The sequence below is a fragment of the Trichomonas vaginalis genome, chromosome III (assembly GCF_026262505.1).
Source record: "Trichomonas vaginalis G3 chromosome III, whole genome shotgun sequence".
Taxonomy (NCBI): domain Eukaryota; phylum Parabasalia; order Trichomonadida; family Trichomonadidae; genus Trichomonas; species Trichomonas vaginalis.
The window spans coordinates 14,936,587-14,949,290 of NC_067205.1; the positions used below are offsets into that span (position 1 = coordinate 14,936,587).

The window sequence follows — 12,704 nt, forward strand, 5'->3', positions numbered from 1 at the left end:
TTATTGTTGTGAATGGTAAAAAATACTCCTTTGAAGATACTTACTCAGATATACCACAACAGGTTTTGTTGACTTATTTAATACTTTAAGTACGGGTGTAACATGTGCTGCAACTAGAGCAGGTTTCATTATGTTTGGATGTCCGACTGAGTTTACTATAAACAATATGAGCTATAATACAAAACTATTTCTGGTTTTTACTACCAACAGTTTCCTATAACAGGAAAAGGTGTCATACAAGGAATGTCTGTTCCATTGACTTTAAGTACAAACCATTTATATATTTTTCAAACTTAGTTCAAAGTGTTATTCGAATGTCGACAGAAACTATTATGACCAAAAGATACTTATGCGTATAAACAAACTTTCTCTGCTGGTTTGCCTATTGTTCATTCGAATGCAGAATTTTCAACCTTAGTGAACTCAAACACTTTGGCAAGTAAACGTTGACATTAGTTGACGCAAACTTTGTTCCTGTAAAACTTTTATGTCCTATGTATTTGTCAATGACGGCAGAAAGTTTCGAATTGGAAGATGCAACTGGTGAAAGTATTGTATTACAAGAACAACTTCAACAACAAATAGCTCAAGAACAACAAATGCAACAAATGGAACAACAAAGTCAAGAATAAAAAAAATATTTTTTTTATTTTTATAAAAATGTACAGAATAGATGTTTCAGATTTTTATGACTTCCAAGCATTCAGAAATATGTGTCCATTTCGAGACTATAACAAAGCAGTCGAGAATTTGAAACGTTTAGTCATTTATGTCGACTCTGCCCCAGAATGTTATGTTATGAAAGAATGGGATGTAGTCTTTAACAAACCAAGAGCAACAATAGTTTCAGAACAAGAATGTAGACAGAAACTAAGAAAATAAAAGTCGTACAAGTTGGCATGAAGATGTTAGATGCTTGGGATATCTTATTGTCAAAGTTAGAAGATTTTTCAGTTCGAGTATAAAGTTCTATACACCTTCTCCAAACTTCTTTCTATCTTCACTGGATATAAATACGAACAAGTAGAATGGAAAGAAAATATTATAGAAGCTTGGTTAGACATGTCAAAGAAATTATATGCAATGGAAACGAAGAGTCTATGAGTATATCTTATGTTGGTTTGCAACATCTTACAACATCCAAGTGCTAAAAATGAAACTGCTCTCATTATAATTGGAAAACAAGAACTGGTAAGAATACATTCTTTACAGATATTTGTGCAAACTGTTAGAAGGTTATTCGAATCCGAATATGACAAACTTAGAAAACATCTGTGGCAAGTTTAACTCCTCAATAGAGAATATGAAACTTATAGTTGCAATGAACTTCAAAGTATAGATACAACAAAAGTTTTGAACTCAGATGCTTTGAAGAGTCTTATAACAGACAAAGTTGGCTTGTTGAAAGAAAGTATAAAGACTCAAGAGTTTGTGAGAATGTTGCAAACTTCATTATGGTTTCAAACAATACTGTTCGATGAAGTTAGAAAGTTCTGACAGAAGATATGTAGTTGTCAGAACGTCAGTTCTCATATGCAAGATACAGAATATTTTGACGCTTTGTCAGAATGTTTGACATCTGACTTTTACAACCACTTGTTCTCATATTTTATGACATTAGATATTTCAAAGTTCAATCCAAGACAAATTCCACATACCGAAGAGAGACAAACATTTAGAAGCAAACAAGAGTGTATATGAACTGTTCATAGATGAAACTGACTTTGTGTCATTAGATGAAAGGTCATTGTACGATTCGTAATAAACAATATTGCAAGAATATGGTTATATGACAGCGTCTAAACGAACATTCTTGGCAAATGTCAAAAGTCTTTTAGACGTACAGAATGGTGTATATACAAAGAAAAATTTTTATGAGTAAATTTTAAAAAAAATATTTTTTTATCCGATAGAAAAGATGGCAAAATTCATCTCAGTAAACAAGTACATGTCAGGACTTAAAGAAGAACTAGACCCATTCACATATTTGAATGTTTACTTCTACCATTTTGAAAAGTCTTCATTCAGCAAAGTTTGGAACATCGAACCAGTTAAGTTTGCTATTGTGGACTAAAAACGGTGCGAAATTTGAAGACTTAGACATAAGGTTGTTAGCAGTCAAAGAAAGTTTTGACAGAAGGTTTCAAACCTTAAAGAAGGCAAAGCATACAAACTTGTTATACCTTATGAACCAAAGAAGACAGACGACTATGAATATTATGAGTCTAAGATAGTTGAAGTTCAAGGTAAATTGGGTAAAAGATTTTAGGTCTAAGCCAGTGTTTACTCCTAAAGAGGAAGAGAACATTGACATTGACCAGAAATGTTCTAAAAATAAAATTTTATTTTTACATGTCATATCTCCCCTTCTCTGGAACTGGTTCAGGTTCTTTCTTCTCTTCTTCTACTTTCTTTTCTTTCTTTTCTCTCTTCTTCTTCTTCTCTGGTGGAGTTATGTCAAATTTCTCCGAACCATATTTCTGTAAAAGTTCTTTGTCCTTTAATAGCTCTTCTATTCTGTTTTCTATTTCATCTTCAAGAACAGCGCATGTGTCTTCTTTGCATTCTAAGAAGTTTTGTTGGACTTCATCTCTCCAAGAGGCGTCATCTCTGTCAACAAGTCTGTCATTGACAAACTTAAAGACTTCTCTGCCTAATGTTTTATGGTTCTTGTCATATTCCCAGAAACAGAACTTTAGAACAAATTCCCCTTTCTTGTTTACACTATGTAAGATTTTATGGTCGACAGATGTTTTGCTGTCGAAAAGCTTGTCTCGAATATAGATAGCGAAATCGCTAGACATTTTCTAAAAGATAAAAATTTTAATTTTTCTAAAAATATGTTAGAAAAAAAGTTTGCTGACATTGACAAGAAATTTGAGAATGTTTTAAACAAGAACAAGAGGAAGTTAGAAAATGCTCAGATAAAGCCTATACATGACAAGTTCTTATTTGCTCAGAATGGTATAACAGGTCTAATTGCACCACCTGGGTCGGGTAAGACTTTCACTTATCTTAAAATGGCTGCACAACAACAAGAACTAGATGAGAAGAACCCATTCTATGAGTTAGTTGTTATTTGTAGTACTTCTGGTCAATTTGACCAAACCGTCAATTCGTTCAAAGATATTATAAAGAAGTCTAAGTTAGTATGTATAAAGGATACTGAGTTGTTAGATTGGATAAAGAAGTACCAAAGAAGAGTTTTGAAGTACAACGCTATAAATGAGTATATAAATTCTAAGTTTAAAGACCCAAATGAGGAAATGCAGAGAATATTAGAGAAGAAACACTTCAGAAACAAACAGAAAGAGATAGAATACATTTCGAAGAAATTGCAATCTTACGATTGGAAGACTTACCCTCATAGATGTCTTCTTATCTTAGATGACTTTGCTTCTCATCCTTTGCTTAAGAATAGAGAACAAGATATGTGTCGAATTCTTAAGAAGCTCAGACACTTTAACATTTCAGTCGTAATATGTGTACAGACAGCAAAGAGTTTAAGTAAGGATGTAAAGAGAATACTTACTGACATTATACTTTTCCCCGGATTGTCCGAAGACGATTTCATGGAACTTATGAAAGAGTCCATGGCAGGTAAGTTTGACAGACATGAACTCTGGGAGAAGTACAAAGTCATACAAGACCCTCATACTTCTTTCAGAATTCATATCTACGCGAACAAAGTTCAAATTGTAAAAAGTCAAGCTTGAAAAATCTAAGTGTTTAGTCTTAGTAAGTCTGTTGTGGTGCTGGGGCTGTCGGTTCTTCTGGCTTTGGAAGACATTCAGGAAGAGGAACGTCAGTCATCCGTTTGTGTCCTGTTGGAAGGAAGAACTTTTCCTGTTGGAAGGAAGAACTTTTCCTGTTGGAAGGAAAATTTTTTTCCTGTCGGATGGAAAAATTTTTCCTGTCGGATGGAAAATTTTTTCCTGAAGTTCGACCAAAAAGTTCTCAATTTTCGAAAATTTGAATGGTTTACGGACGGACAACTGGAAAATTTTTTCTTGTCGGATGGAAAATTTTTTCTTGTCGTCGGGAAAATTTTTTCTGTCGGAAGGAAATTTTTTTCCAGTTGTCGGGAAAAACTTTTTCTTGTCGTCGGGAAAATATTTTTCTGTCGGATGGAAGGACTCGGAATGCCAGAAGGATTTGACAAGCCAATTTACCATCTAGAGCTACCTGAGCCATCTGAAGTCAAGCGTAAAAATAAATGGTTCATCTACCCTACTTGTTTGAAGTTGTCAAAATACTCTGTTATTTTTTCCTTTAACAATGGCAAATCTTCTTTGAATGTAAGTATTGTACAACCTTTCATATCATAGTGTGTTTGAGGTAACGTATCTTGAACTATTTGTTTCACATCTTCATTCGGTGTCATTGAAATCGGTAAGTTTTCGCGATAGAACCAATTTCTGTCAGATTTGTAAATCTTAGCAAGGTCGTAAAAGCTTTTGTTGTTTCTTCTGACTAAATGCAACATAACCATATCTTTATCTTCTTCATTTTCCATCTCTTCAGTATAAATCATATACTTATAGTTCTTTTCCTTTCCTTTTGGTACCGAACGTGGTATTCTTTTCTGAATGTTTTTGTCTTTTGCTTCAATGACTTCATCTTTTGCATGAAGTTTCTTTTCCATATCTTCACGTTCTTGTCTATGAATTTCATCTAACATCATGAAAATATAACAAGCATAACGAGGTGAAGCCCACATTGCTACGGCATTTACTAAAAGTCTATGAACATAATATCCTTTCAAACAAGGAGCCAAATTCTTGCGATTTTCGAATGGAATCTCTTCCCTCGGTTTTCCGAGGGAAGCAAACATATGAGGAAATTCTTCTAAAAGTTCTTTTGTCTGTTGGTTTTCAAACCAATGATATGCTTGCTTTGTAGAACGAAGAGCGTTCAAAATACTTTGCATTTGGTACATATCGTCTTTGACCGAACGAATGAGACGGAGTTGTTTGTTAAACTGTATGTACTCATATTCTTCATTTATAGCTTCATGAACGATAGCAGTTGTTGTGTTCTCTGTTGTTGACATATCTGTCTTTACATACAAAATAAAAAAAATATTTTATAAAAAATTAGCGTTATTTTCTGACTTTCACAAAAGACCAAAAATAAACGCTTTACATGTATTTTTCAGCAACTTCGTCAAATAATTTTATAGCTTTATCTATCTCATCTACTTCAAACGTTTCTTTACCTTTTATGGGAGCACCATACATTTTCTCAAACTTTTCAAGTAGTTCTGTTTCTGCAGCTCTCATATCATTAACCAACACAACCTTGACTCTATTGACTGTACTGTCATATCTTAGAGTTATATTATATGTTCTTCCTATCTTATATCTTTTTGTATTGAAGTCCTTCGGTTTCTGAACGATGTAAAGTAAGCCTTCACTGCAACGTTCCGTATTGAATGAACCATATGTTATGAAGTTATATCCAACAACTGGGTCTAACCATAACAAAACTATTGGTATAAGACTTTTGTCTATAAGATATGCTGCAGTTCCATAGAATTTTACCGATATCATAAGCTCAGGATTTCTTGTCAAAATTTTCTGAGTAGAAGCAATTTTAACCCAGTGGTTTGTTTTCTTTTCAAATGGAGATAAAATGTCTGACAAAGAATATTTGTTGTATTTCTTTGAGTATCTTACGTTTAAATCACCTATTCTAACCACTTTGGTGTCATTGTCTATCTTTCCAACTGTTTCAAACTGAATGTTTGACATATCTTTCTTTAAGTCTGCATAGTCGTTTCTCATACGTTCTATCTCTTTGACGGAGTAGTTATATCTCCTCATTGCTGCTTTACATTTAGAACATTGCGGATTCATCTTTGCGTTATATTCTGAAACCTTACCAGCTAAAACAACTAAAGCGTCAATTGCTCTCTTCATCTCAAACATAGCGGGTCTTATTTGTTCATTCCATACCTTACCTCTTCTATCTTTATCTCTTATCTGCCATACACATTTTGCAACTAACGAAACAAAGTTGTCGTAGGTCTTAAACTCCCGGGTTTTGTAAAGGTCAGAAACATTCTTATATACCATGTCGCAATCTTTGTCCATAACCTTATGGTTGCAATGAAATCCTAGAAACTCATAGTTTACCTTTCGTATGAACTTCTTTATTTCTACTGAGTCAGTTGCTTTGACTTCTATTTCGTCGAATTCAGGAATAGTGAGCTTTTGTTGCTGAATTTCAGGCAATTTGGGTAAATGGTCAATAATGTCCTGCATTTCATAAAGATACTGTTCATTTGTTTCATCTTTCGCACTACAGTCTAAATTACATGTTAAAAGTTCCTGCTTTATCTTCTGGATTTCTGTTTCAAAAGTATATGAAGACGAAGTGAAGCTTTTCATCTCTACCAGCATAGATGTTGGATTCATGACTAAAGAGTTTGGTGAAGTTGTTGTTTGAACTGTTGTTGTGCCGATTGTTGACATTTTATTTTTTTATACAAAATAAAAAAATAAAAAAAATAAAACTAACTTTATTTTTTATTTCGGGAAAATTCATGAAAATTCAAGAGGGTAGAAAAGAGGGTAGAAAGGAGGGTAGATCTAACCTTCTACCCTAAACATTATTTTTGGGTCCTTTACACTCATTTACGAAAAAGTCTTGACAAAACATTTACGAAGAAGTCTTGACAAAACATTTACGAAGAAGTCTTGACAAAACATTTACGCTCATTACGAAGAAGTCTTGACAAAACATTTACGCTCATTACGAAGAAGTCTTGACAAAACATTTACGAAGAAGTCTTGACAAAACATTTACGAAGAAATCATGAAAATTCAAGAGGGTAGAAAAGAGGTTAGATCTAACCTTCTACCCTAAATTATATTTTTGGTCCGGGAACAAAATGAACGAGGTCAGGATGTATGCAAATACCTTTGAATTCATTCATAACACCCTTTGTAAGCTCATAAAATGCTTGTTTTGAGGTCGAGCCACTTTTGGCTCCACCGTATTCTTTCAACCAAAACTCAAGAATTTCCTGCATGAATTTTATATAAAAACCAACCGTCTGAATTCAGACGGTTGCTATATTCTTCACAAAACATTTACGTTTAGTTTACGAAGAAGTCATGACAAAACATATACGAAAAAGTCTTGACAAAGCATGTACGAAGAAGTCATGACAAAACATGTACGTTCATGTTTGACAAAGCATGTACGAAGAAGTTTTGACAAAACATTTACGAAGAAGTCTTGACAAAGCATGTACGAAGAAGTTTTGACAAAACATTTACGAAGAAGTCTTGACAAATTCAAGAGGTTAGAAAAGAGGTTAGATCTAACCTTCTACCCTAAATTATATTTTTCAATACTTTTTCAGCACTTTTCCGTAGTTATATATGAAAGACAATTCGAGATAAAAGTCATAGTACAATGGAATAATATGTTGCACACCATTTGTTGTGAACCAAACTTGAAAGTCAGAGAAACTGTTACTAGGTGGTTCGTAGAATTTAGAAGCAAAGTCATAAAAGTCCTTACCAATACATAGAAAACTATTGTTGCTTGAACTGAAACTTGCATGACACATAACATTTTGAGGGTCAAACACGTTTCTATAAACTGTCAAATCTGCTGGTGGAAGTATAAATTGAAATGGACCATCTGGTGGTAATGGTTCGTTCTGGTTTAGTAACCGAAGAAATTGTGCCCAAGAACGTTTGTCTACTTCCCAAAATAAAAACTCTGTATCTCTTGGAGGGTTAATTTCAATCTTTTGAAATGAAACGGTGGAGTTCATCTTGTCATATTCTAGTTTCAGATAGTATGTTCCATTTAGTAAAGAGTCGTATTTTTCTTGAAATTCCCAATAATATTTTTCATTTGAGTTTGAAAGTCATTTAGAGTTTTCTCAAGACTTTCGTCTGAACGAACTGTAAAGATTCTCATTTCGTCAAATTTGTCTATTAGACCATCAGAACCTTTATACTGCCCATGAAAATATACTGCGAACATAAATGCGTTAGTTCTATTTGAAAACAAAACTCTTCTAAATCCTATTGCCTTTGCATCTGAAGGACTTTGAAGCCAACGAATTGGATAGTCAAACCTGTATATTCGGGATGAAATTTCTTCATCTGATATTGTCCTACCAGCATTTGTAAAGATATAGTCTAACGGTTTTGTATCTGCTACTTTTGTTCTTTGTTTTTCAACCTGAAGCATTTAATATATGTAAAAATATATTGTTTTAAAATGGTATGCCATATAGCTTCTTGAATTTGTTAAGAAGTATTTGAACGTTTTTTCCATCTGTATCTCTAGTGTTTACATAAGCATAGCCCGCCTTAGTAAAATATACTTGTAATTTCCTATAGTTTACGCCGGTATAAAAGTAGAAAGAGTCTTGTTCTTCGCTATAGTAGTAAAACTCAAACGTATGCTTGCCATAGTCTGTAATTTCAATTGTTTCATCTTCTAGTTCGTCGACAAATTCGAATACAATATCTCCAAATTTGCCTTTGTTCTTATTGTTTTCAGAAAGAGTGACCCAACGTAAGTTTTCAAGTCTATTGTCGTTTCTTATATGGTTTATATGGTCTATAAAAGGTAAATTGTTAGGATTCAGTATAAAATGAGTTGCAATGACAACATGTTTAAGATAGTGTTTTCCACCCATCTTCATAACAGCATATCCGTTATTTCGCTCCCATTCGCTTAAAACTCTTTTTGTCTTTTTGTTTCTGACTTCAAATGACTCACAACAGTGAATTTCATATTTCTCATCTAACAAACAAGTTTCCCAACGGTCTTCTCCAACAAACTCAGCGTACATTTCAAATAAAATAAAAAAATGTCACTTTTTTAAAATAAATTTTTACTTCATGCAATGTTTAACACATCGAAAGGCATGTCCATAAGACGTTCTTCTTCTAACCTCTCTAGTCTGTTTGGATAATTTGCACGTGCTGTTTCCAAATCCATTTCGTAGCGAAGACCAGCCAGTTTGTCATAGACTTTTATGGGTCTTCCCTTCCTATATTTAAAATTCTTCGAAACTCTCCAACCATATCTTTGCAACTCTGCTTTTATTCTAGCAGACTTTCTATCCATTCTATATGGGGGCATTTTTATAAAAATAAAAAAATGTTTTTTTCTTTACTTAACATAACCACCTGCTGCCATAAGTCTTTGACGCCAACCCATACCAGCTAATGAAGGTTGACTTGGTTTAGTTTCCAAACTAAACTTTGGTTTTGGTTTATCTTCAGTTTTTGGTTTTTCTTCTTCTATCGGTTTTTCGTCACTTTTCGGTTCCTTTGACTTTACCTCACCTGCAGGAACAGTTGTGTCGTCAACATCTTCATAAATATCATATGCCATTTGTTTTTGTTTTCCTTTCAACTTTTTGTGTTTGTTGTAAAGTTTAGAATATTTCGACTCTAAGTCAATGAGATGTTCTATAATGAACTGTTGGTCAGTGAAGTAAACTTTTCCATCTGTTGTCTCGAAAGCTCCTTCAGACTTCAATATTTTATTTGTGAGAGTCTGTTTCTTTTTTGAGATACTAGCCGTTCCATTTCTATGAAAAGTGACTTTATAGTTAGGGTTTGTATTTCCAGACCTGGCACTTTCTATTATTGAATTTTTCTCTTCATCTGTAAGTTCTTTGACAGGTTTTGACAATTTCTGAACTTTTTGTTTGTGGTGTCAAATCTACCGTTTCAACTTCTTCGGTCATTTCATCTCAGTAAAAAATTTTAGTTTGGTTTGTTTTCAACTGGTTGTTGTTGTTTTTTAAGTCGGTCTAAAACTTCCTGAGGTATAGGAAGAACTTGACAAACACGTTGTGTAACTGCTGGAAGCCGACAAATCCATCTTGAACCCATTTGTCTCAATGCTGTATTGTTCATTTCATCTCAGTAAAAAACTTTACATTCCCCACGTTTGAGGCGGTTGAGGTTGGTTATTGTTTACCCATTGTTGTGCATGGTTATATCCTCTGTTAAAGAATCTTTCACCTTGGTCCATATAGTGTCCTGCTTGGTTATAGTAGTCATTTGCTTTGTTATAATAGTTTCCTGCTTGTCTTCCTACATTGTCCATCCATCCTTGAACTTTTCCTCTTGTTCAGGATTTGGAATAAGATTTGCTGCATCTCGTGCTACATCCCAACCTTTCTGTACAGTTTGTATAATAGGTTGTGCTTTCTCTTTAAGTATACCTAATGTACTCAAAATCTTCCTTCCAACTCCAAATACACCTCTGGCTATTGTTCCCACTGCGGGCAAAAATCTGGATGCAACTCCTGCTAATGCGCCAAATAAACCCATTTCTTATGGGTTAAAAAATGACGAATCCGAACAAGGACCCCTATGTTTCTAAAGCAACAAAAAAAGCACTCATGATAAAAATCTTTAGTTCAACACCAAATGCTTGGTTTATGGATATCTTGGAAAACATTCCGAGGTATAGAGAAGATGGACCACCATACTGGCTAATATTTGTCGGTCAAAACACAAGATACTGTGAAGCCATACCATTATGGTCCAAAAATATTTTAGATGTGAAAACTGCTTTGACAATATTCGTTGACAAATACCATCCAACAAAACTGACATCTGACTGTGAAAGTTCTTTCAAATCAGATGATATTAAAAACTATCTGCGTTCAAAAAATGTAAACCAATATTTCATTGTCGACCAAAACCATTCTGCTCTTGGTGTCATTGACGGTTGTATAAAAATGTTAAGAGACTTAAACCAACCACAAGGTGGTGAAGCAAATGAAATGTCATATGACGACAAATATAGACACTTCTCCATGGCAAAGATGAGACAAGTTTTAAATATTTACAACAACCGTAAACAAAAAGGTTTGGGAAACCACTCCCCCGAAGAAATGAAAAACAACCCTGACTTAGAGAAAGACTATATATTTAATAATTTAGTCAAAAGAGACAAACAAGAAAGAATGCCGGGCTTCAAACTTCAGAAAGGTGACAAAGTAAAAATAGAAATACCTAAACGCGACCCATATGAAAATACTATTGACTATGACAACAATGGGAACCCGACAGGTACTCACATTCGTGTTCGTAAAAATAGAAGAAAGTATACAAGAGAATATTATGAAGTTTTAGGCAAACATGGCAAAATGTACACACTGCAAGCAGAAGATAAAACGACTATTGTCAGACCTCGTTTCAAACTTGTCAAAGTTCAAGGTGGTATACTTTCAAAAACAGTTCCTAACAAATATAAGACAACTCCTGACGAATATGCTAAAGAAGTTGAAAATGACGACTAAGCAATTCTATACCATGCGTAAACTGTCATGTAAGGTGGCATATATTCTTTACTTTGTCCCGTTGTTTGCGTATATCCTGAAACGAAATGTGTATGGTTTCCTTCTCCCTGAGTGTCATCCCAGTAACAATTTATAGCAAACTTAACGTCGTCTTTAACATCATATCCTTGACCTTTTGTCATTCCTGACCAATCCCAATATCTATGCTTATGCCAACCTGCTTGAGATGTACTTAAATCTATGTAGTGACTATGTGCAGGTAAATTTTCACCTGAAATCGTTTTACTTCCTCCTGTTTCCTTTGAAGAGTTTGCACAATACAAAAACCTGTCAACTATTTGTTCCCATGCACCAACACCAAACATTACTTGAGGACCTCTTGCTTCCATAGATGTATAAATAGAACCTACTGGGTTCATTAAATCAAACATATGAGATAATATAGGATTGTCTCTTTTGAACTTAAAATATAGTGTAACTATTTCTGGTTTCTTCTGGTTTGTGTCAGAATATTTTTTATAATATAATCTTATGTTTTCAGGGTAGGTACAGTCTTGACTATAATATTTATTTCTGTCATCTTCATAATAGTATACTATTCTCGTTTTTTCTATTGCATTATATCTTTTATATCTATAATATTCTAAATATAATGTTTGCTTTTTTGGGTCTACATGTGCGTCAACACCATAGTCATAATAATATGGTGCTGGAGCTGGGTCAGCCAACGTCATATCTGTCATTTCATAAACTCTTAAATATTTCTTTTGTTCGTCTCCATATAAGTTTAAGTAGCAGTTGTTGTCTAATGGAACTTTAACTTGTGTACCATTATTCTTTATATAGCCTACATACATTTCATTGTTATTTTTCGGAATGAGTTTATACCGTATACCATTTTTTAAGGAGTGTACAAACTCCCATCTAAAATATTTGTTTTCTTCATTGACAGAAAAGTCACCAACAATAGTTTCAATATTTTTCGTTGTTCCTATCAAACTTTGGTATATTTCATTGACATATGTTTTATCTGCTTTCTTTTCAAGGCTAACGTTTAAGTCTGTTATTTCAGAAGATGTATGTGTATGTCCAACGTCACTTTTCCTGTTTAAGGTTTCTTGTAAGTTTGTAATATTTGCAATGGTATGTGTATGTCCAACGTCACTTTTACTGTTTAAGGTTTCTTGTAAGTTTGTAATATTTGCAATGGTATGTGTATGTCCAACGGCACTTTTACTGTTTAAGGTTTCTTGTAAGTCTGTTATTTCAGATATAGAATGTGTATGAGTCTTTTTAGAATATTCGTTTTCAGCTCTTGTCACTTCACTTGACATTTTATTGTCAACATATGTTTTGTCTGCTAGTTCAGGATGAGTATGTTCTTTCGTTGCATATGTTGCAT

At 33.7% G+C, this 12,704-nt stretch overlaps 5 protein-coding genes and 3 pseudogenes across 8 annotated transcripts, besides 1 other annotated feature; 2 read left to right on the forward strand and 6 right to left on the reverse strand.

Annotated features, from left to right (window-relative positions):
- Positions 1–12,594: part of a mobile genetic element that runs on past the window's edge.
- TVAGG3_0703930 lies at positions 799–1,882 on the forward strand (annotated as a pseudogene). The gene has a single exon. A coding segment is annotated over exon 1 (1,084 nt).
- On the reverse strand, positions 4,226–4,516 carry TVAGG3_0703940 (uncharacterized protein; the record flags this gene model as incomplete). The annotated part of the gene is made up of 1 exon (XM_051243485.1): positions 4,226–4,516. The coding sequence occupies one exon, from the start codon at positions 4,514–4,516 to the stop codon at positions 4,226–4,228; it is 291 nt and encodes a 96-aa protein (XP_051090072.1).
- On the reverse strand, positions 4,696–5,053 carry TVAGG3_0703950 (KilA, N-terminal/APSES-type HTH, DNA-binding family; the record flags this gene model as incomplete). The annotated part of the gene is made up of 1 exon (XM_051243486.1): positions 4,696–5,053. A coding segment is annotated over one exon (358 nt), but the record flags the coding sequence as incomplete, so codon positions are not given.
- Positions 5,397–6,476, reverse strand: TVAGG3_0703960 (organellar and viral DNA polymerase type B; the record flags this gene model as incomplete). Its single annotated transcript, XM_051243487.1, has 1 exon — positions 5,397–6,476. A coding segment is annotated over one exon (1,080 nt), but the record flags the coding sequence as incomplete, so codon positions are not given.
- TVAGG3_0703970 lies at positions 7,358–8,217 on the reverse strand (annotated as a pseudogene). Its single transcript has one exon. A coding segment is annotated over exon 1 (860 nt).
- Positions 9,151–9,359, reverse strand: TVAGG3_0703980 (annotated as a pseudogene). Its single transcript has one exon. A coding segment is annotated over exon 1 (209 nt).
- On the forward strand, positions 10,739–11,302 carry TVAGG3_0703990 (uncharacterized protein; the record flags this gene model as incomplete). Its single annotated transcript, XM_051243488.1, has 1 exon — positions 10,739–11,302. The coding sequence occupies one exon, from the start codon at positions 10,739–10,741 to the stop codon at positions 11,300–11,302; it is 564 nt and encodes a 187-aa protein (XP_051090075.1).
- TVAGG3_0704000 (phage tail repeat-like family) lies at positions 11,348–12,159 on the reverse strand (the record flags this gene model as incomplete). The annotated part of the gene is made up of 1 exon (XM_051243489.1): positions 11,348–12,159. A coding segment is annotated over one exon (812 nt), but the record flags the coding sequence as incomplete, so codon positions are not given.
- Positions 12,595–12,704: the final 110 nt, after the last annotated feature.